Source organism: Anticarsia gemmatalis, chromosome 15 (assembly GCF_050436995.1).
Source record: "Anticarsia gemmatalis isolate Benzon Research Colony breed Stoneville strain chromosome 15, ilAntGemm2 primary, whole genome shotgun sequence".
Taxonomy (NCBI): Eukaryota; Metazoa; Arthropoda; class Insecta; order Lepidoptera; family Erebidae; genus Anticarsia; species Anticarsia gemmatalis.
Genome location: NC_134759.1, coordinates 5,971,910 through 5,997,872, shown reverse-complemented (window position 1 = coordinate 5,997,872; position 25,963 = coordinate 5,971,910). Strand labels below are relative to the sequence as shown.

The 25,963-nt window shown below is 35.1% G+C and overlaps 1 protein-coding gene across 2 annotated transcripts in view; it reads left to right on the top strand.

The window, feature by feature from the left end:
- AdamTS-B (ADAM metallopeptidase with thrombospondin type 1 motif B) overlaps nucleotides 1–25,963 on the top strand; it is a 70,834-nt gene that overhangs the window by 29,733 nt on the left and 15,138 nt on the right. For both annotated transcript variants that reach the window (XM_076123170.1, XM_076123172.1), the window contains exons 4-7: nucleotides 9,993–10,155; nucleotides 20,825–21,496; nucleotides 21,931–22,107; nucleotides 22,401–22,651. In XM_076123170.1, coding sequence (XP_075979285.1) covers nucleotides 9,993–10,155; nucleotides 20,825–21,496; nucleotides 21,931–22,107; nucleotides 22,401–22,651 — 1,263 coding nt within the window. The remainder of the gene's footprint in view (nucleotides 1–9,992; nucleotides 10,156–20,824; nucleotides 21,497–21,930; nucleotides 22,108–22,400; nucleotides 22,652–25,963) is intronic.

The following is a 25,963-nucleotide window of genomic DNA, read 5'->3' as shown; positions in this document are numbered from 1 at the left end:
AGAACACAATGATACGCCTAAGTTCACGGACACCGGCGCGCCGGTCGGAGGACGTTGATCGTTTAAATTGTAATGATAGTTAGTTTTAGGCATTCGAGTGGATAGTTCTCGTACTGTCTATCTGGGTTGCGATAACCCGGGCCATGTGAATTTCGGCGTCACGATAGATAAAGCGGGCACACGTGCGCGCTCGCAGCTCTCTGTTACCGACTGACTGACACAGTGTATTTTTGCCTATCGCGAATCGACCTTCTCAAATATTTGAACTTGCCGGTATCGCACCGCTGCGACTTTATCTTCTGCAGCAACCACTAATGTCTTGTTATTATCCTTATCACTGTCTTATTCCTTTTCGGTTTCTTCCAGATGTTTTTTTGGTAGATATTATCATCGTACATGGAGCAAGAGATGACTAATCGTTCGGCATACGTTTAATTATAAACGAGCCACAGTTAAAAATACGTTGAATGATTAGTTATCTGCACGTCTCCGTATTGATTTATTTAATGACTGATTTACGTAATAAATCGTTTGTTTATTCAGATTTAAGCTTTAAAAAGAAGTCTGTTTTATTAATACACATGTTCGTAACATTATGTTTTATCAGTTCGTGATCTGGAACACAAATCAATAAATCGTAACTGCAATGGATACTGATTTTGCTAAATTTGTACCTTCTTATCTTGCTGCAGAAAAATAAACACTGGATAATGTTAAAGTAAAGCCATTTACGCAGGAAATTAGTTGATTTTAATAACCGTCAACCTTGAGACATTCAGTGAGCCCATTTCCGCGGAATATGCACATAAATCTTATTAAATCTGGCTGTTGTTCGCTTTGACGTAGCATTAATACTGTTGTCGCTACTAGCGACAGATTCGCTCGCAGTTTTATACAAATGGCTCATTGTTTATTTTATTCATTATTTATTTCATCGTTTAGTAGATCTGCAGTTAAAAAAGATTTATTTGAGCATTTCATAGGTTAGTGCCACCAAAACTTCTGATATAGTAAATTCAAATTATTTTATTCGCAGAAAATATGGTACAAAAGGTTGTTCACGAAATTATATAGTACTTATCACATATTTTGTCATTAAGCTGACAGGCAAATATTAGGAGTATTTAACATTTTGCTGCTGATTTCTAAAGTTAATGAAGATCTCAAAAGCGGGATGGTACCATGCTTGTAATGGAGGGTCTAATTAGGTGGTCGATCATTTGTGTTGGATACAAGATATTAATGCAGACACGTTGTTGGCCACGCGCCTAACTGACCGCACGCACTACTTACTCGAGCTAATAAATTTTGTCGGCTATTTCCGTACATTTTTACAGCAAAACTTCTATCTCCAACTCGGACTAGTACTAATAAGTATAGGCGTGTAAATATGTTGGCGCTTATGAAAGCAGGCGTTATAAACACGTGATACATTCCCGACTAGCACACAAGCTGCTTATACAGTCGTTATACAGCCTGATAGTTGCATAAGAGTCGTTCAAATGCTGTACAATTCTCTATAAGTTGTATACTAGCTATTTAAAAAACCCTTTAACAGCTAGGCGGGACAGTAGCCGTTTAGTAGGAAACTAATGACTTATAGTGATATATGAGCATGTAATTGCATCGCTAGACAGCCTAGGGAAGTATAACTGAGTTAATGGAATCTTCTATAACACCGTTAACTGTATAAGGGGACTTTAGGAGATAAAGGAGTTTAAACGGAGTTATGCGTTGCGCTTATAGCGCTCAAGAGCGTAAATAAGCTTTTTGTAATGCCTTAGGTTCTATAACAGATTTTTTTAGGGCTAGTGTATTACTCATCTATAAAAGAGTTGCGTAGGTCTTTAATAGCGCCTTGATCGTTATATCAGATATTTATATGGCTTCTGTACGGCAAATAGATGTATAAGGTATCATTCGAAACATTTTTACAGCCATGGGGATTACAGAATTATGTTAAGCACCTAAAGCGCTATAACCGAGTAATATACCTTTATACTAAAGCTTAAAATTATTATCATAATATATTTACATAGGTGCAGTGGTGGTTCAGTCTGTCAACTGTTTTGTCAATAAAATAAAATAAAATAAAATAAAATAAAATAAAATAAAATAAAATAAAATAAAATAAAATAAAATAAAATAAAATAAAATAAAATAAAATAAAACAAAATAAAATAAAATAAAATAAAATAAAATAAAATAAAATAAAATAAAATAAAATAAAATAAAATAAAATAAAATAAAATAAAATAAAATAAAATAAAATAAAATAAAATAAAATAAAATAAAATAAAATAAAATAAAATAAAATAAAATAAAATAAAATAAAATAAAATAAAATAAAATAAAATAAAATAAAATAAAATAAAATAAAATAAAATAAAATAAAATAAAATAAAATAAAATAAAATAAAATAAAATAAAATAAAATAAAATAAAATAAAATAAAATAAAATAAAATAAAATAAAATAAAATAAAATGATATATGATTATATATGATTATATATGATTTTCAAACTATTTTAATATTCAACGACTGACCCCTAAAAGTACGAGTAAAATGCTGGTGTGCGACCAAAACAGTTATATTGAAGCACTCCTATGCCACAACTGCAAAACCTTGAGGTCTACAACAGCAAACACTAGAGCCTTTGTACAGCTTAAGGCGCTAGAGCAGATGTAACCAACTCTGAGAGCTGCTTGATCGAGACGCCATTATAGCATTTGGTAAACATATTTTTTGAGGTTATTACGATCTTTTGAAGATCATATAAATCTATAGCCTGGTAACGTTAACATAATTAAAATCATTTTTTATTACCTATAACCCTAATTAAATTATCTGTAACCCTCAAAGTCTTATTTATGTTCAAAATACAATTTCCAAATCCACATATCTATATAATTTTTGCACTTAAAACTGAATATTTTGAGGGCGCATGAAAATATTGACGATAATATACATATATATTGACAGCAAACTTGAACTCGCACTTTCATATCACGTACACAAAGAAATAAAAGCGATAGACTACTTGTTATTTTAATAATCCAATCCGTAAAAATAAAATGTCTCCTCATTTGTCACTGATGATTCATTTAAAAAAAAATATATTTAGTTTACACCATAATAAACCGACTATATTACTAATTTAGAGCGTTAGCATTTATAACCGTTACACAGTAGCGCTAAAATAAGGTAAAGGTGGTATAATCGCGCTGCAAGAGCTTTTTCGAACGCTCGTGGCGCTAACCACCTCTGTACAACAGCTGGTAAGCGCCACGAAGCTGCGAAAAAGCTCTTGTAGCGCGATTATACCACCTTCATCTTATTTTAGCGCTCCTGTATTACTACTATACTACGTACTATTATAATTACTATTTACGACCACTGTAGATCCAATGTCGAGCTATAAGCTGGACAGTATGGGCCTATTTGACGCTACAAGAGATCTGTAGCCGCTTATAGAACCACTATACTTCTTACTAAGGAGCCTAAGGCGTTATAAAAATCCTTTAACCGGCCATTGTACAGCTTGTTATAGCGCTTGTGTGCTAGTTGGGATTATAGGGAATACTATACATACTGGCCTTATACTTTTTGAATAAGTTACCTAAATGTAAATAAGTATATGCCTGGTTACATGTTTTTTTTTTCTCATTAATTATATTATTTTTCTCGTGTAATCAAATTATGCGATAAGTATAGCATTTATTCTTAGCTACTTATCCGTTTTTATTGCTCAGGAAATATGACTATTTATACCGCATATGTTTTACATCTGCCATAAAAGCCACTAGATAAGACAGAAACAATAAAATATAAGGCTTCTTCGACCATTTACAAACGGAACTTTTTTAGGACAGCCATTACTTAAAATTAACTTGAAAAGAGGTAAAGTTGTAAGTAAATGGCTGATACAATCTAAACAGTGATTACTTAGAAAGATAAAGCAGGCTTAATAAATCAATAAGTCCTGTTGCTTGTGTTGCTAACCACAAAATAATGCTTACAATTTTCCTAATCAAGCTTAAAGCTTGTTTTATCTTAAGTTAGATATAATGAATTCCTAATCTGGAAGTTATAACAGCATTCCTGTGCCAAATACTGTTCATAATTTATGAAACACAAGATAGTTAATAAAATTAATTGTATCCGTAAATTTACTAGGTAATTAAGCAAGTGGATACTGCAGTTATTTGCTACTGAAAGATAAAGTGATTTACTCCTGAAATATACATCAACATTTTTGTTTTTTTTTACAGATTGTGTAATAATTACTCTCTTATTACCAGAGTTTTTTAAAAATCTAGAATCCAGAATCAGAAAAATCTAGTCCTGACTGTAATACTGCGAGTTTCATAACTTTACTATGTAGTGCTACATGTAGCATTCTCAAGTTTCTGCAGAGAGCTATACGCGGATATCATATTGAATAATATTCATCAGATTAATTGAGGCTCTAGCGGTGACGCAATAGAGTGGAGCCAGTAATGTCGCCATCGAGTAACGCAATCCCAAACGTAGTCTATGCACACGGGATCAGATACATGGCACACTCATTATTTCTTTCGAAACACTAAACCCTTGCTCGCTCATGATATTTATCACTTTATTGCCAAAGTGTGACGTGAGAGAAAGATGCACTCCGCATAATAGCGCCCTGCGTGAAGGTGACGCCTTGTCAGAATATAAGTAATGTACAATGTTAATTTATGGCAGCTGATAAGCGGCTAATAACTATTAACTTAATAACTTCAATTAATGTTGCAATTTGATAAATGTGGACAGCCATATTGATTTATTGCTTTATGACGATAACTTTGTTTTCGGGCTTGTAACGGACAGTTTAAATAATGTTATGCCAGTTGTTAATACTGTATACAATATTGGTACAAATGTGAAGGGAAGGCAGTAATATTTAGTGTGTAGTGGATGATCAAAGCGGTGCTCGAGCACAGCGCAGGGAGCGCAGGGAGTGAGTGCGGCGTGTTTTCGCCGCGCGATAGTTTCGCGGAAGTCGCGTCGCTATCACTCGCACTCGTGTGAACGCAACACTAGCTAGAAGCCGTCCGTGCACTTTTTGTACTTACGCACAGCCACTATATTGCAGCCTACCTTTTATAATACGCTGACACTTTCTAAATTAATCATAAAAAACTTCATTACATTTACACCTTGACAAGTTGCGCTCCATTGCGGGTTCCTCGCCGGGATCATCTCAATGACGATAAAAAAACCACACGATCACCTTAACGCAGTCAGTCGTCACCAAACATGAGAATAGGGTGCGGGCGTGTGACCTCCACGAATTTCTTCTTATACAGCATCTGGGACGCTGGGCTCATGCATTTTTAATGTGCTGGGGACAAAAACTCGACAGTTTGAAAGTTGCTGTAATGTTTTCGAAGTTCAATTCATACATATTTATGTGGCAATTATTGAAATACAATGAACGATGAATATTGCAAGGATTGCGCAACATGACCCTACGTAGCGGGACCGAACGTGCACCGAATATAGCATTACCCAAATATATGTATAAGAAGCGATTGAGAAAAAAATAACTGTATATTCTGAATACATACAAAATCTTGACTACATACATACAGCATAGGATTACAGACAGAAACATAAAAGTTGATATTCACTATCAGAGATCATGATCTAACATCGTGTGAACATTACATATCTAAAAGCTTTACCTGAAAAAATACGGTATATTGAATATAGCTTCGATACTCTTGAACTGAATTATAATATGTGTAAGGCCAAGGCTAAACATTGTTTATGTATTCAACGATCAGCCGCCAGAAATATTTTTGTATACATAATTGAAACACAGTTACATGGAGCTGATAGAGCGCGCAGCCGCTCCGAGCAGAACTCGAGAATGACTCACAACGCTAAGGAAATTAATTAGACTAGACTAAATGGAATCTGAAGAACTAAATTAAAACTGTTGTCTTGGCTTGGCGCCTGCCTCTAGTTATACCTAGACTTTAAAACATATGAGACAAAGGGTATTACTATAATTTTAAAATATGCATAATCCAGTAATAAGTACGGGTAAAATATCCTACGTTTGGTTTAGTTTATAAAATACACGTCTTGAGTAGGCCACATTATTTACAAGCAATTAACTTCGATATATTTAACTACGATCGTATATTTCGTCATCATTCCAACTCACGTTATAAATGTTATCTAAGCTTTGATCCTTTCACCCTTAGACTTATTAGTTAGCTTTCGTAATTTCTAATTTATATGCAGTCGATTAAGTTTATCGATTCGTAAGGTTTTATAGATGTTTTAGATTGCTAACATCGTTGTGCAATTTAGCAAAGCACCCAACAACCAAGCGTATTACGTTGTGAACAGTTTCACAGGGATGATAAGTAGGCACTATAGGTAATCGCACATAATTTAATCGGAGCGTCGTGATGCGTGCAAATTGTTCTCACAACTTCACAAATACGAGAAGAAAAATGCACGAGTAATTCGATCACGTACGAATAAATACCTTTTTGGTAAATTATATCGGTCAGTAAAGACTTGCGCAAGCTTCGACGGCCATTAAGGAAATTTCAAAAATTACCTGTTATCGCCTGTCGATCGGGGATAATATTTTTATCGTGTAAAATTGGCGAATTGATCGCACCAAAAGCGGTCTAATGATCGCTGTAAATTTCACCGGTTGTCCGTAAATTGGGGCTATCGATAGTAAATTTTCGCACTGGTAACATCGACACAGCAAAGAACAGGTTCTGCGTGCCAAGTCGTTAGGTTCAAAATGATTTGCATAACAATTTGTAGGTATTTGTGTAATTGCTTCCAGCTTAAAGCTTTTATAACACACCTTATTAGGTATGACTTTGATTGGCGTCGTTTGGTGTTTATAGCAACTAGATAATATAAACGAATTTATATGGTACTGATTATGTTTGTTTATGGTAATAGATATATGGTGGTCGTTTTAAGCTTAAGTATGCATATTTGTAAAACGAGAACACAAAGAGAGGAGTCGGTAGTTTCCCTGTTGATATCGGCACAGTATAGCCGAGTGTATAAAGTACAGTGCAAGTTCAAGTGCAAGGACCTCGTAAGAGCCTGTAATAAAATAAAGGTTTCGCACGGCAGGGCGCCGAAACCACAGGGCACTGAGAGATTTATATCTACATATGCCGTATATATCACCGTGCGATACTTGATACTATGCAAAAGCACAGCAAAGTCAAAACAATGCATTCGGTTGAAACCTTTTATTTTGTGCGCAGTAGCGTCTGAAACTCTACTCATTGCACAAGAAAGTTTAATGTTAAAGCTTAATATATTATTAAATCCTTTATTTAGTAATGTCACTTTGTAACAGTTTAGCACTGGCATTATGCGTAACCTTTGACTACAACGAGGACTGTACGAACTGCATTATTACCAAATATCGCGTGTTTATAGGACAGTCATGTTGATAATAAAGTTATTAATAGCTCAACAAAATCATTTGACAAGATTACGTTTCTTAGAGTTTACCTACACATTATTTCTGGGAACGATCGTAAAGTTTGCTTTGATCGTACGTGTTTTATCGTAGGTGTAACGGAAAAGCAGTATTTTGTGTACCAATAGGTGAAAGTTCGCAAATAATGACGAATCATTTATATAAGATCGAGTATTGATGAGTGTATTGTACAGGTATATTTGCATGCTAATCGCAGCTATTAGGCGAGAATATTGCGCGGTTATCTTGTAAGGCTCAGTATGGCGTCCGCGCCTGCGCCGACCCGCCACTTTTAAGGATATACAATATACGTATCTTTATCTTTTGTAAAGCACGCAACTGGTCTAATCGACATAAGTTAAACCTGTTTTTAAACGATACCATTATTACCATTTTAACGCCATTTTCCATTAAATATGATTAGATATAACATCCTATCTTCTTTAATGATTTTATTTCGCGGTTGTATTATGAATGGCAGGGATATAAACACGTTCCATTATGAATCGAGTCCGTCTTTCCGTTCAATCAAGGACAACCATAGTTAGCAAAGGGGAACACTGAGCGACGAAACATCATATACTTACAAGATGTCTAAAATATCAGTACGCAGTTAATAATGGTATTGTAAGGTTTTGTAAATAATTTGATCGATGCGTAATAATGGAGATTAAATCGGTTTTTTAATGGGTATTGAAAATAAACATAAAGATTAAAACACTAACAGAGACTGCTTTGATTTAAAGGGAAGGACAAGGACTGATAAAAATAAGCGTGTTTGTTAATAAAAGAATCAATCAAATGTATTTGAACATTAGTTTTCAAACAACTTCAAAGATTGAAAGGGATTACAATTTAATGGGCTCAAGTCTTTAGTATTCAAAACAATCAATCGTCAATGATGACAGGCTAGTTTATCAGTTTAGAGTGTATGCACAGACACACACAGACATTTGTGTCAACACTGCTCGGAGCGTATCTGGGCCGACTGTGTTTACCTCTACTAATTGCCGTAATGAGTCTTATCTGTGTGCTTAGTGCCTTACTCGCCACTCGAAGTGTTTGCCTGCTGATCGACAGCTCTACCGCCCAAGGATGATAACGTCCACAACACCTAAAAACAACAGTACTTCGCTGTGTATGCCAAGTGGCGCCCGATAGACGAGTGCGGGTACGTGTGCTACCGCGCGCGATTAATACTTTACCCTGTTCAGCATTACTCTACATTTATGCTATTACATAATTAATAGGTTGTTGACCGAAAACTTATCGTTCAATACAATTAATGCAACGTTGATTACTGACTCATAATGTATTATAACTTGCCACGACACTCAAAGGTCGGTTAGTTACAAATGCAATGAGCGGCAGTATACCATTATCCTTTTCCTTTTTCTGTTGGGCTTAATATATCGTTACATTCCACAATTGCAACGTTCTGGCCGGTATCTAAGGCCGGTCCATACTGTCCGATAAATCTTGACCGTGTGCCAGTGCGAAATCTACTTTTTATGGTCGTGGTCGTCGTCGCCATAGTGGACAGATTCCTTGGCCGATTAAAGCGCACTTTGAATTTATTACTATCGACTGGTGTTTATCAACGTTCGATTGTTAGTTGATCGCGTAAAAATAAACAAAACGTACGATCGTTCCACACAAAAATAACGATGAAACTGGCGCTCTGTCGGAATGTTAATCACACTACTTAGTTTCATAAACAATCCGGAGTCATCCGTAGTGTAAGTATAGTCGGGCGTAATGTATTCTCATTTTATTTGCGGAGTAGTCGCATAGTTGTGTCGGCGCGCGTAAGAATCTCAGACTCGCGGGATGTTGGGCAAAGAGCTTGCGGTAATCTGCTCAGACCTCGTCGAATAAGGCGTGCCTTCCGGTCGAGAATCCCAATTATGTCGCTAATACGTATACTTAGTACATACATAGTTATACTATGAGGATAAACATCACAGTAATATAAAAGGAAAACGTGTAAATATTTTGTCGGGTTTTTGTACTTCAAATCCTTTCTCACTAATCCCACTATAAATAAAAAATGCCCTTTAAGTACAAATTAAGTTTTTAATATTAATATTTCCTTGAATTTAACCGAATTTATTTATTAGTAGTATCAACCGGTAGAGCTTTTTTATTTTAAGCTGTACTAACTTACCAGCTGAAATTCGGACATATTTTACACCTAATTTGAAATTTAGGAGAGATACCAAGGGCCTTGAATGATGAAGTAATAGCTGAAACGCCTGATTAAAATGATAAAGAATTTGATGGTCGTTAACTGAGAAGATTGTTTTGGATGTAGAAGAGAGTACCTACTTGTGTTCTGTCGCTTTTAGCTGCAGTTAATTAATTTCAATGGAACTAATTAACGCGATCGAATCCGATCGGGAGGACCCTTACTTTTTGACACATTTAATTATAATTTTGTCAAAATTTGCCCCGAATGAATATTAAGGGTGTGTTTTTGTTGACAGGCCGTCAGTGACATTCATAACGCCAGGGCTGGTGGTGGAGACCCACCACGCGAGCGGGCGCACCCGCGACAAGCCGCTGCCGGACGCGACCGCTTGCCACTACACCGGCAACGTGCGCGGACAACCAGCCTCCAAGATTGCTCTCTCTGCTTGCGACGGACTTGTATGTATTAAGAAATTACTAGTAGAACGCCTCGACTTTGTTGCATATATCTATTTCTGGATTATTAAGGCATTAGTAATAAGAAATAACTAGTAGAACGCCTCGGCTTTGTTGTGTATGTTTCTGGAAGAACATTTCTCATGAAAGAAAACATCTCTCAGGTGTGGTGATATCTTAAGGTAAGCAATTATTAATTTATTTGATGATAATGCGGGCATTGTTTCTATTAATACTCATTATCTCATATATGTAGAGGTATTGGAAAGAACCTATATGAGTGTTAGTAATATATTATCAATTTCGAAGAAACAACGACAATAACGATCAGATTTTTCGTCGTCAAATATTTCGATAGCAGTTTATTAAACAAGAACTTTTTCTTGCGAGCGTTGTACCCAAATTAAAACAAGTAACAAAGAATTTCTTTGTTGTTCCTTTGTACGGCCAGCTACAACACCTTCGTTATTCGAATTTGATATCATGCCAAAATATCTAAATTGTCCCAAATAAAACAATCGCAGTTTTAACTTGAAACGAGAAGAACAAGGCAGGTAGCGCTTGATCAAAAATTAACAGAGCGTGCTTGAACCTTTAATTCCTTGCATAGAAATTAAAAGAACAACCAAAATATGGCATGAGGCATCTAGACACAACTTGAAACTTTTTATGTCTTCTGCTAAATCGTGAATTTTATCGCTACACATAAATAAATGGACTGTGAGATAAATCACAGTGCAGCGCGAGACTCGCAATAAAACATATTTGATTCCACACGAATCAGTACTGGGAAACAGTTAAGTCAATCAGATATCACGATAAATTATCCTTTACCGACTTAGTCTTCACATAAAAAGGTATTACGCGAATATTTGTATAAATTAGTGGCTTCCAATTTAAAAAAATCAATCAATTATGTCTCATATGCAAATAAATAACAAATAGATATTCAAATTTACGATAGTGAAATCCAAAAATATGTTTTAGCCAGATGTTCAAGTTCATTCACCGATAAGCTAATTGAGATTTTCCCGATGTTGCGGGAGTTATTATTAGTATAATGATGAGTAATATGCTCTAAGCTTAAAACACAGATGTTCGGAACTAGGACAAAGCTAAAATATATTTTTTGGCACACGTTAATATATCAATCACAAACCGTGTGATACTCTGTCAGTATCGAATATTATTTAGAAAAGCATGATAGCTGGTAATCCATTTTGTAGACACGTTTGTATCATTACCCTGATTAAATTTTTTTCACTGATTATTACAAAAGCTAAATGTTCTTTGAGGTTCTTTGCTACACCTATATAGTAAAAATTACAACATATGTATGTATAAGAAGGAATCTATCCTGTATATGCCCATCTCCGTTCTTCTTCCTACATAATTCTTATTATGGGCAATAGGCATATTAGGCGTACAAACTTCCCAACAATGATCACATATGTTATATTCACTCCGGAAGTCTTCCATTTTGATAAGCACGGAAGATGAGTACGTAAATTGATTTATTATTTAATATTTTTATCGCTGTTTACTTTTAATTACTGAACTATAATAGATAATTTATTATTTAATTGATACTTACAGGAAAATCCTAGTTGATTGGCATTTAAGATAACGTTTATAAAAAATATAAGGTCAGATAAGGTTAAGGATGTTATAGAATTAGCTAGTGTTTAATACTATTTTACTATGAGTACAAGTCGTGCATATGTATCTCAGTAAATTTTAGACCATGTACTTACTGATAAAAATAATAAATTTTAGCTGTTATTAAATTAAAAGTTTATTGATAGATGTCAATGAAACAATTATAAACCTTTTTCGATGTAAGAAACTTGTAAGATACGTAAAATCTGTCCACTAGCATGCATTAGTATTAAGATTGTTTTAAAGTTAGTAAAAATTCTAATTGGGAAATAACGAACAAATATACATATGTATGTATCTTTATTAAAAAGTTTCATAGGCTGAGTGACTACTATGTTGGCAGGGAAGATGAACAAAAAATCAGTAGGCAACAGGCACACAATCAAAACATCATTAATTCTATTATTTTATTCTTTTCGCAATTCTAGAACACATTTTATTAAATAATGATTATTATAATTAACATACAGGATGTTTTATGTTAATAGCATGATAATCAGCACAATTTTGTATATTTTAGCATTTTTATTAAAGTTTTGAATGTGAATAATTAAAGTATTATTAAACAAGAAATGTAGTAGTAGCTTTCATAAAATTCCTGTCTCTTAAGTATGCCACAAATTACAATTTAGACGATAATGTCAATCAATTAATAGCTCGTAAAAACATTGATTATATTTATAGAAAAACATATGCCATCAAAAACATTCTGTAAAAACCTCAAGTCTCGCCGTAAAAAGTTGTGAGATCTATATAATACCAAGTCGATTAATCTATTTAGTCTCTACTTAAAGAACCTTCTGTCTTAAGTTATTACGTATGTTATTATCATGCCAATTTAAAAAAAAATACCTTTAAATCAAATAGACCGACCTGGCCATCGCATGCTTTGATTATTAGTATGTATCACACTACACAGCACGACAAGAAGTTAATGCTCCTGAAATGTTAATGGCGAATTTGTGTTTTCTTGCGATGACCAAGTCGATCTATTTGTTTAAAAGGTATTTTTTTTAAATTGGCATGATAATAACATACGTAATAACTTAAGACAGAAGGTTCTTTAAGTAGAGACTAAATAGATTAATCGACTTGGTATTATATAGATCTCACAACTTTTTACGGCGAGACTTGAGGTTTTTACAGAATGTTTTTGATGGCATCTCACTTCTTTTTGTAGGGCGAACATAAGTCCAATTTGTATGGAAAGACGTTTTTTTTTCATAATTCAACATATTTTCCTATAGGAATGTTGTTCATTTTCATGGGCTAAACACCCTTACCCACCCTATACCCCCTCCCGTTATGCCTCATATAGTAAGTATCTATTTACACCTCTTTATTTTATTTTCTACAGTAATAATAATTCATTAACTGCAAATGTAACCTTGTAATCTTATACATTTATATGGGATTACAAAGTTATTGTTGCAGTTGGTGTATTTAGAAAACTGGACCGAAATTAGAAAATATTGAATTTTTCCCATGATTAAGACACTAAACCCTATTTGTATTCTAAATTTTAAGCTTCTAAGTCTGCTAGAAGTACCTTAGACTTTTGATGATCGGTGAGTCAGTGAGTCAGTGAGTCAGTGAATCAGTGAGTGACAAAATTCAAAATTTTAACAAGTTGTCATTCTTAAACTAATGGTTCAAATTGACTGAAATTTTAAATATACCGTGTTTATACAATGACTGATTAGTTGCTGAAAATCCAGGCTTCTTGTTTAATCCACAACGAAATTATAGGGGTGTCAAAAATAGCCCGAATTGCTTCGAGAAAAGGTAGTTACGGCCGTGCCGCTTTTTTTTTGCTCGACTTGCGGGGGCACTTCCGTGCCCCCAGATCAAAAGTTTCATAAAATTTCTTCAAAACGATGTTTTAATATTATCCACCAAAAATATTATGGTCATAACATATCGTAACCTAAAATTCTATTAAGTTATATTATTGACCCTACAGTTAAGAACCTTCAACGATAATAGCGAAGCAAAAACATTATAATTTTACGATCGGTGAAGTATGTAAAGTGAGTATAATCTGACTATATCACGTGTCTGTAATACCTATTAGCTTTCCTCAGTTATAAACCAATGTCGTATGTTTACTTTCAAGTTTGACGACGAAACGATGATGGAAAGTGAAACGCTGATTTAGTGTCGTACCTCGATATCGGAGAGATTCGAAACTAGTGTTAAGTTAATTGGTTTTCGTCTCTTGATTACTAAAAGCATAAAATAATAATAAGCTGTACAAAATTACTAAACGGATTTGTCCGTATTGATGTCAAACCGACTCAATCTCAACAGTTTTATCTTTGAGTACATACTGTACGTTGCAATTTTCTGTTGACTTCATAAAATTGTGCAACTTCGTATGCCTTCGTTCGTCAACACCTACGACAAATACTTCTGAGGCGAATTACGTGAAAAATAACTACTGATACTATCGCGACTTACAACAGCTTAATGAAATGTTTCAATGTGTGTGAATTCACGGTTGAAGAATCAAATCATACCACGCGACGTGCTCCATTGCTCCACTTCCTTTAAAATCTTTAGTAGTCACGAGCCTAATGAGACGACAATTAGTCAACTTTCTTATACATCGTAAAAAACGTCAATTAAATACTCAAAGACGGTTGATGACACCTACTATTATAGTAGCTGCTCGGTCAATGACACTGTTGCTCGAAAATGTGCCAGGGGCGACAAATGACGCCCAGACGGCAAACCAGGTGCGCGAAAACATTACACATCATTATTGATGAACTGTACAAATAATTTATAGATTTATTTTTAAAATACTAACACCTATGAGTAAAATATTATTTCCCAATCGCAACACAATACATTGAAATTAAGCATAAATACAATTGCATTCAAAATGTTGTTCCTAGATATCTTAGGCGTTCATTAAATTCTTACCTCCAGCCTTCGAGTTTCAGCCTTGATCAGACGGCTACTATTGCAAAAATTAGCATTGATTAGACAAGTTCATAAAAACCGAACTACTGAACTAAAGTGGGCGTAGATTTAGGCGCGTGTAACATTACGTTTTATGTTTTGACATTTTAATTAGTACTAATTAGGAGCACATGTGGACACGACAGATATTGATCGATAACAATTTGTAAGATAAGGGCGCCTATTGAGGCAAGTATCCTGCTAATTATTCTAATTATACTCGTAAGTGTTATGTACCAGTTCACATGTTGATTTTATAAATTTTCTTTTCGTCTATTTTTAAAAGTTGTATGTAGGCCACCAATGTCATAAATAATGATTAAATGCTATTAATGTTAGAAGATTAAGGGCACAAATAAGTAGTTATGATGTGTTAATAAATCTACGTTACGGTAAAACATCCGATACTCGGATCCTTGTCCTCCTCGTTCAAATATGATAATTAAAAATCCACGTGGCCGTAATGGCGTATAGGTCAATACTTTGATTAAATTATGCAAATATAGGTACTTACGAAGAATTCCAAGTATGTTTACGCGATAATATTGTGCGTATGTAAAGACACCATACTCGTGATAGGTACATCTATACTAATATTATAAAGCTGAAGAGTTTGTTTGTTTGTTTGAACGCGCTAATCTCAGGAACTACTGGTCCGATTTGAAAGATCTTTCAGTGTTAGATAGTCTATTTATCGAGGAAGGCAGAGTAGCAATAAAAAATGTTACAAAAACGGGGAAAATTTTGACCCATTCTCTCTTATGAGACGCAAGCGAAGTAGCGCGGGTCAGCTATCCAATATATTATCCGTTTACTATTTTAATTCGGTTATCAATCAATATTACAAATAATCTAAATTCATTCGACACGTCTCGTCGGCCAAATGTATAATTTTAGAACAGCCATAATTCTACAGTTCACGTACAGTGTTATAAAAAGTAATGGCTTTCTTGGCACGTGGGTGTAATACTTACTAATTATTTATTTTCCAAACAAAACTGTTCAAAACGATCGAACTAGATAAGAAATATAAAATTATGGTCTATGGCCCGTGAGAGTAATGAGATCGAATTAAGATAGTGTGATACGAACATTACTTTTTGTGTTTTACCCATTATTTATATACTCGTCGGTAATAAATAGTCAATCTAATAAAAAAAATGTACTTAGACCCATGATTTTATGATGTTACGCGCAAAATCATGTTTTTTTTTATAGTTGTGTTAGTCATATTTAACAATACACCTGTAACATAGTAATAATCAATAATGATACGCCAAAAACAATTTAATTTATTGTAAACCTGCTTATTTTACATAATGTATAACTTAAACAATTATTTTATCTAAACTTGTTTTATTTCTTCGTGTGTATACAATTATTGTATTAAATTCTACGCTATTTTTTACACTAACACAATGACTGAACGTCTGAACCATTACGGTTCCATAATAAGAATCTAATAGAGTAGATTTTTCTTGTTTTACAACTTAATAGCCTCAAGAGCGGATGTGCTTCATTAAATTGAAATAGTTGCCAAACAGTTTTTATACAGCCTACACGCTACAGCTCTATTGAACAATAATAATCCTTCTGTACAGTAGAATTACAGACACATTATTTAATCATTGTGCCCACATACTATTTAATTTTCAGTACGATTTTAGTTTTTACTTTTCTTATCATAATACGTACGACGTTCGTACTAATTTTCTTTACTATCCTAAGGGTATAAAACTAATTTAGACGTGGCTATCCCTGCATTGACTAATTTATCTTCCTTAATTTTGCCCTAAAATAAGATTAAGCAGTAAAACAAACGCGAAAACATTCTCACGACTGTATAGTAGGGATTTTAATCATATACAAATAGATATACTTACACTTAAATATTTCGGCTATAGTTGACATTTGAGACAAGGGTGTGGCAGTGAGTAGGGTTATGATGACTTCCTTGACTGTCATCCGTGTCATTTGGAACTCTCATACTCTAATTAGATCGGGACAATCAGAGGAACAATTCCAAAAAGGACTCTTTATATTTTATTTCGTAAGCTTGTAAGCTTAAATAAAATAATTAGACAATATTTTACAATAGTCGAGACTATGGACTTTCCTACCCTATAGAATTGTATCACAATTTGCAACAATTATTAGCAGAAAAGGAAATCAATGTTGTTATTTAATTTGTCAGGTTAGTCGTTCGTTTTTGTTAAATAAATGTTGTTTATTTTAAAAATGTTTTAGGTAAAATATTTTTGCTTTACAACTAATTGCACAACTGTACCAAGAACATGGAAGTTTGTTAGCTATTGACGGAAGTCGTTAATATTCTCTACACACGATGCCGGTGGGTTATCCAAAGTAAATGCTCAATTACAGCTTATTGTCTCTACAAATACCGAATCTATTTAATTTTTTACTCAAACTATTTGCGATAACAGATGTTTTCATTTGTTCAGATTTATTTAATACTAGCTTTTTTACCCGCGACTTCGTCCGAAACCTGAATTTTCCCATGGAAATGCGTCATTTTCCCGGGGTAAAAAGTAGCCTATGACCTTTCTCGGGAATCAAAATATCTCCATACCAAATTTCATGCCAATTGATTCAGTAATTTAGGCGTGAATGCGTAACAGACAGACAGACAGACAGAGTAACTTTCGCATTTATAATATTAGTATGGATTATATTTATGTGTCTTCGTATAATGGCCGGTCAAGGTCTAGTAAAACGATCTAGTATAGTGCGGTACGATAACGTTGAAACACAAATCAAATAGATTATAAATAGAATTTAGTATCCAGCCAGTGCTATTGATGATAGATGCCTGTTACTTGCGACTATAGAGATACCGTTCTATAATATATCACTTCGTATATTTACGTTTTATGTGTACATCGGTCAATAGAAAACAGTTTAGAACAAGATCATTGGCACTGTGATCGAGTTTAAATACAATTTTCAGTAATGTTAGCACGAATTTAAGCTTATTAATGGCTGAAATTACACGGGTCGTGAGGATTGCTAATTTATCCTCGTAGCTGATATAACTGCGTTGTAACGAAAAAGGTCTGAACAAAGCTGTCTTCTTCAAATAATATTAATTTGCTCTATATGTTGTTGCTGCGTGTATAATAAAGTGTTTCACGTGGGTTCGTAAACAACATTAATCTTTGAAATCGTTAGGATGAATGAACCGTGACAGGTGAATGAATGCTCATGTTAAGGGCGTGTCAAGCACATGATATATTAAACTCGCTCGTTTTAAAATAGTGCTAAAAGACCGGTTACAAATACCGACATCTTAAGGATCACTTTAAAACTGCCCATACTATATCATATATATTGCCAATTAAAATCTTTTTAAAACAATTTATATGTATATTTTATAACTAAAACACGTAGGCATTTAAAATATCAAAAAATAAAAACGATATAGACACTTTGACCCTACGACCTTACAAGGAATCTGGTCAGCATCTCATTAATCAAATCTCAGAACATCATTTTGATAATCCCAACTGAGACTATCAACTAAAATTAAGGTTCGTCTAATTGAAAAAGGCGGACGCTAAAAATAAACATCGTGTGATGGGATTTGCCTTTGAAATTGTGTAGATAACATTTTTTTCCCACATTTAAGAATAGTTTGGTCTGGACTAACCTTCTTGGAAATCTGTTACCTTTTTGACAGATGCGTTGTATCAAAATAGGAGTTTGATTGGGGTCGCTTAATTATAATATTAGCGTTTAATGACGCCCGCTGTGTCGAACGTATTAAATAAAAACTCGGCATAACTTTTAAAGGTACATTAGTAGCTAACATGAGTTACAGACACGTATGCAACTGCTAATAGCTAATGTATTTATTCAACGGAAAGTTTTACCGCAGTGTTTCTGACTACTTAAACAATCAAACACAGGAAATGTTTGTCTAAAATGATATTTGAAAAATGCCGACGATATTAAGAGTTGGTCTAAGTGGGCACTTGAGGCGCAGCTGGACATCTCGAACGTTACCACCCATACAACATGTTCACTTTCTACCTCTATCGTATTGCGATGATAATAAAATTGAAAGTGAGACCGCTAGAGGCCAAATGTGAGTTCCAGGTGTAACGGCTATTTCAATGTACAAGTACAACTTTGATTTTATTGCTCGATTAAATGAGATTCTAAATGCCCCACCTGTTGTGAAAATGTAAGCTATCTTATACGCTTGTCAATAGAAAGCAATTAATTACAACCAACGGCCTTTACGGAGATACAAAAGCATTCGTGAATACACAATCTTTGAAAATATTTATTTTTTACTGTATGAGGATTCCTTGATAAATCCAATCAGGAAATAAAAAGTTCCTACAAGGAGTACAGCTACGTAAGAGTTAATGATTGCAAAAAACCACCTATAATATTATGCGCGTAACAACATTAATATACCTCGTTTACATACGAACTAGTATAATATATGTGCTACTAAATAAAATTTAACACCAATCAATTTAATGAGTCGGTAAATTGCGCAGTATGACTTTCGCGGACGGCCTTCTGTACCGCAAGGCCGGCGACAGACAGGCTAGCTGGCCACTCTACATAATAATACATACTACTTACACTACACCTCTCACATAGACGTCTAAGATACAAGATTTTGCAACATCACGGAGCCTTATGACGTGTCTGACACGGTTATGAGCTTAATGCTTTATCCATGTATTGAATATTTGCTTCAGAAATATATTTGTGTAACGGTACATTTACATTCCGGGTTTAAGTCTACATTGATCGCTATCATCTCTTTTACATATACTGAAGTAAATCACCCGAGTGATTACAAATAAATCTATACTAATATTATAAAGCTGAAGAGTTTGTTTGTTTGTTTGTTTGTTTGTTTGTTTGAACGCGCTAATCTCAGGAACTACTGGTCCGATTTGAAAAATTCTTTCAGCGTTAGATAGCCCATTTATCGAGGAAGGCTATATATCATCACGGTACGACCAATAGGAGCAGAGTAGCAATAAAAAATGTTACAAAAACGGGTAAAATTTTGACCCATTCTCTTATGTGACGCAAGCGAAGTTGCGCGGGTCAGCTAGTAGAAATATATCTGAAAGATGAGTATGCCGTATGATGCTAATAGAATACTAGGTAAAGGTCCAGTTTGATTTAAGCATTTAGTTAAGCTCGATTAAAATACATGCTAGTAATACATTATGGTGCGCTTACGCAATATAATAATAATATTACAGTTCCTTTTAATTAGACATCCCGTAATTATCAACATCATTATTATAATTGTAAGCTCAGTAAATTATTCATTAACAATCCTAGCTAACACCGACTCTACAATTAATATGAACAGTGTTTTTATACATAAAGCCTTATCTAATAAAAGGAAAATCGCTTGGCCGTTTATCTGTCTGGTATAAATCATGCCACAATCACGCAGGCTACTAAGTTGATCAAGATATCCGTTCAGATGGAATAGTTTCCATTAAATTTCGCGCAAAGCCGCCTCTGGTTCGTTATCAATCAATTTATCTAGCTTTGCCAGTAAACATGCCAGATTTGTTGACCCACTACTCGCTAGACCGGTTTGAAGCTCTCAATGGACCGTACGCCATTCAATGTTACTTCAAAGTAGGTATATTATTCTGATGGTAACCTTATAGTCTTTCGTCTATTAAAACAAATTAGCCTTCATTAAGTCTACCGCAAACTGAACACAAAAAAATTACAACACGATATTACATGTTATTCTCAAACCTCAACTTTAGCAGTAACCTTCACAGATAAGTTAACAGATGTTTAATATGTTGAGGGTATCGTCGTAATCATAATGCTATATTATATCATCGCGCTATCATCATGAAGTAAATTAGATAAGCTGTCATAAGAACATCAAGGTCACCAACACGAGACGATTGTTACCTTAATGAAGCGAGGCAATTTATTTTGATACGTTCTCATACACGTATAAAAGGACCAATGAACCTGTAGTAATTTGTCTTAAGTTATTTATTATTGTTTTTGTCAACAGGCGGGTCTCTTGAGGACTGAACATGGAGAATATTGGATCGAGCCTTCCAAACAACAGCCCACCGATAGTTCAGCGCCAAGGCCGCATGTAATATTTAAGAGATCAGCAGTTGATAAAGTAAAAGCTAGAGCTAAGAGAGAAATAGACAGCAGAGGGAACCTCAATACTCAAACAAACAAAAATAATCATCTCAATACACAAGCGAACAGATATAATCGTGTGAACACACAAACGAATAGGACTGATCAGAGGAGAGATCGCCCGTATAACAACCGACAACGAATGAATGCAAGACGACATCGCGAATATAAAGAGGCTAGGGACAAACGAAGAAGAGAATACTTAGAACAAAGACGAAGGAGAATGCAACAATTAAGACAAAACCCTACAGAATACAGAAGACATCAAGCTGTACTGCGAATGGAGGAGAGAAGGTTACACTCAAACTCAAGAAGCAATTCTATAGAAAATAGTAGCGCATCCAATTCCTCGTCACTGGAAACGAGAAGAAGAAACCGCAACAGAGCATCATTAACTGATGAACAAAGATTACGACGCGTCAGGAACAGACGACGAAGGAAGAGATCAAAGAACTGCGCAACTAAACAACCGAAATATTTGTGGAGGAAACAAAATTTAGAATGGATACAAGCACACCGACGAATGCATAAGGTACAATAATTAGCTACATTTTAGTCAAAGTTTCTCATCAGATTTGCTATCGGCCTAGCCTTTCTTCAAAACTATATTGGAGTCGGCTTCCAGTCTCACCGGATGCAGCTGAATATCAGTATTTTAGCGCGACTGCCTATCTGACCTTCACATTTCAGTTACCTGGGTTATAACACGATATCCTTCGGTAAGCCAAGTAGTCAGACTTTCAAGCTTCTGACTACTGTTAACGACCGTTAAAGATCTTTTAAAATGATAGCCTGGACTCACAATTTAGCGTGCCATACGAAACACGGAAGAACGCGATATGTATAAGATCCTATCCACAGAACAACCTCGGCAAGCGTAGCTTAACCTAAGAGATCAATCCGCGCGGATGTAACTAAGCCACGAGCTCCTCTCATCAGATTTGCTAATGATGTTTAATCCCACAGAATCAGCATCGGTCTCCGCGTCATCACAACTATTCCCATCATCACGATGAAGGTGCGAAGCGCTCCACACGGTCCGTGAGCAAGCCACGCTACGTCGAAGTGTTGCTAGTCGCTGACAAATCCATGTCTGAATTCCATGATAACTTGCAAACGTATCTTCTGACTATTATGAATATGGTAAGAAAATTAAATACTCGATGTATTTAGACCTACGAGATTTTACCTAATGTATTTAGATACTCGAGGTCCGGGGTTCCCAATCTTTTCTTAGTCCGGGACCACTTTATATTATTCTTGTTAGCAGGGACCACTATGTTAGTATATTAAAAATAAAGTGACAATAAGCATATTGAAAATTTAAAATTTTAAAACCATTCGCGGACCACATTTTGGCTTTCGCGGGCCCCTGATTGGGAACCACTGCTTTAGATAGAGAAAAATATATTTATAAATGTACCTTTATTTTTTAGGTATCTTTACTGTACATGGACCCATCGATCGGTAACTATATAAAAGTGGTAGTCGTGAAAATTATCCTCGTGGAAGAAATAGATCGCAACTCTCAGCTAGACGTGACTACGAATGCCGACGTAACTCTGGCGTCGTTCTGCCGGTGGCAACAACAGTTGAATCCTGAGGACGACACGCACCCTCATCACCACGACGTCGCTATTCTCGTAACACGACAAGACATCTGCAGCCAATACGACACTATTTGTAGGTATGTACATCTCCTTTTATTTACTTATTCTTTTATACTTAGGTAATATTGTCTCCAAATTCAAGGTACTTTTATCAAACAAATGAAAGCTTAAATAAAGCTGTAGATCAAACGCCAAAACTAACTGAGTCTACAAAATAATTATAATGCAAAAATCCAACTGTCAGAGGCTTCAAAACTACTTGTTAGCATTTCTTTTTTACTGAACACCGTGTCGAAACAAGGTCAATGGCAGGAGCATACGTCTGTAACAAAGTAAACAGAATCGCGATGAGTAACCGACGCAGAAATAGAACACTTTCAGATTTGATTGTCGACACCTGGGAATACTTGCGTTGGCGCCACTAATTGCCTCTCAAGCATTTTCACTCGTTGCAACGATATTAAAGCTAAAATATGCTCAGTTCTTTTCTGTATAAAACCAGCACATTTTATTCTTCGAATTATTTAAATGTTTTATGTTTTCGTATTAATTGACAAACTGCGCACACGCTTTTGAGCGGAAATATGAATCTCTCTAACGTTTTTTTCTGTTTCACAAAATTTGTCTAGATAAAATTACGTTAATTTATTTTATAAACAAGAAAAGGTATTTAACGCACACTATATTTCAGGTTCGCAATCAAGATGTTCCAAACATTGACTGGTTTACATTTAAGATTTTGTTTACATATTTTGACAGGTACTCGAATATGTTCACCTACTTCTGAAGAAATATAAACAGAAATTTAGTTCCTATTAAAATAAATCATATAATTATGTTGCGTTTGGTTCTCATCGAGCTAGTGGCAGTGCTCGCAGTTCGCAGCTCGCACATGTTACATAATGTTGTTCATGTTTAGTCTATGCGCTATTTAGTTTGAACGTTCACTTTGTTAATATAATCCGCAGAACACTTCACTCTTAGCACTCCATCGACCAATGTCTCACCACTCAATCAAACTAAGTAGTGATACTAATTCAATCACACAGAGCTTACATTTGTTCATTAGAAGTTCCAAAAGAAGTTTCCATTTAATAATGCTTAACGAAAATTGAATTACAATTATAAACTTTATAGTCACGTAACAATATAAACAAATATTGCAATAAGTTGTAAAACTGTTGCAATTAAAAGAACGCAAAAACCATTCATCATGTTCACAGTTACGTAGAATGATTGATAAAAAAACGTTGCCAGAATGCAGGACCACTCGACAAATTGCTGTTTACATCATTATCGCTTTTTTGCGTATATTTGCGAATCGCTAACGGCAATGTATTCGGCCCGAACGGTCACATCAAAAGTGCCGACATTAAGGCCAAGGATGTTGGGTGGGTACAAATTGGGCATTCATTATTTTAACAAAAGCCTATAACCATATAGCGTTATATAATTACAAGTAAAACTTTTTGGGCATGCGAAGTTTTGTACGTTGCGCAACGTGAAAAAACTGCATGGATATGGTGGCGATCTCAACAAAACGATGCAAAGTATAGAGGAAAACTATTCAATTAATTCTGTTAGTAACACATTCTTTAAATTTACACTATCGTGAAAATGCGTTTTGTTTTTCTCGGATTTTAGTTTAAAACGCTTCATTGAGGCGCTTGTAAAGTTATCAATGGATGAAGTTAACGAAATATGTTAGTTTGAACAAGACAGAACGCGCTCCCGTATCCCACAGACCTGAATTACGTGAAGATAAGCAGACACGAGTTATTACGCAACTTCCTACCAACAGTTACCATAGTTATTGAGCGCCGACATTTTCTTCAGCTATCTTGACTGCTTTCGTTAGTTTACCTAGATTTACAGCTCACACTTGTAGACAGATTGCACTTTTCAACGCTCTGAAACAAAAAACTGTTTATTCTATTCTATGAAATCGAAAAAATTTACAGTTTTTATAATACGTAGGATTTTATTGAGGAAAATGTGAAAATTGTAAGCGATTTTTTTCATGATTACCTTTATGTAATGTATTAAGGTGATGATGAAGGTGTTAATTTACTGTTAACGCATATACTGAAAGAACTCAGTACGTAAGTAAACGCATCGCAATTTGAATAAACCACCGTATGCAGTTACTTGAGTAGAGTCTGCGGCGATGCTATCCATGTACGCGGCGTTGAAACCTCGCGACAGGCGGATCGGCGGCAGATCGAGTCGTTACCTGCATTAATTCGTATCCGGAGCACGCATGTCCAAAAACCAGTGTGTAATGAATGCAATGAGGAAGCTCGGTGCGTTCGGTAAACGGTACAAACGAGTAGTCGAATGTTCTCGGAAGGCAGCAATCAAAACACAATCGCCGTAACGGTGTCGATGCGAAGCCGCGGGCGGTCCCGCCCTGCCGCCATGCATTATGCATCCAACTGCATAAAAATTGCAATCATCAATACACAAACATCAATAACAGCGAAAAACTTACATAAAACGAACCGACAACGATTCAATGCATGTTTCATTAAATAAGTAAATGCAAGGAATACGTGATACCTTGGAAAATATATTGAGGAGAATGCACAAATCATTACTTTCGTCATACTTGTCACCCGATCGGGTTCTTTAATGAATTAGAAAGTCTATTAACATTACTGAAGAAACATATGCATCTTAATTTAGTAAGTTTGCATCATATGATGTAGTCGCACCATATACACGCACGCGTCAGCCATACGTTATAATATATTACGATGCATTTAATTTAGCTAGCCTAATGCAAGTGAACATCGAGCAGAAGACGGTGGAAGTCTCATTACGCATATGAAGATTTCAGATAAGCGCGCTATCATCTAATCTTACGTCGTGCAAGGAGGATCTCTTGCATAATTGAAGGAGGCATTTCTCAGTAGCGGCTGAGTGGACAAAGGGTGCTCGTTAAAAATAATGATGTCGGTTAATTTTAATTCGTAGTTGCGGTGTGTGGCGACGCCACGCCGTCTCGGGTGTCCGGCGGCCGCCGCGCTCTGGCCCAATGCGCCCGCGCACCGCTTATCTCTTCCGCTACACGATCGCTAATCTTATAATGTGCATACTTTAGATTACACCGAGATATTGATTGGCAGCCGCATATGTTATTGAAATTGCTTTTTTATGAGACACGATACATTCATTTAAGATAATTTAAAAGTAAATAGGTGCAGGTTAGTGTCGACGCACGCTTTAATCTCCAATTAGAAAAAGCAATCTTAAATACCCTCGCAGCGTTATGTACTCGTACCACTAGGCCGGATGAAAGCGTAAAGATCTCTTGGTTATTAAATATAAAATAAATTCGTGTTGACCCTATTTGATGCAATTATTTACCGAAAATGGTATTGTGCTCA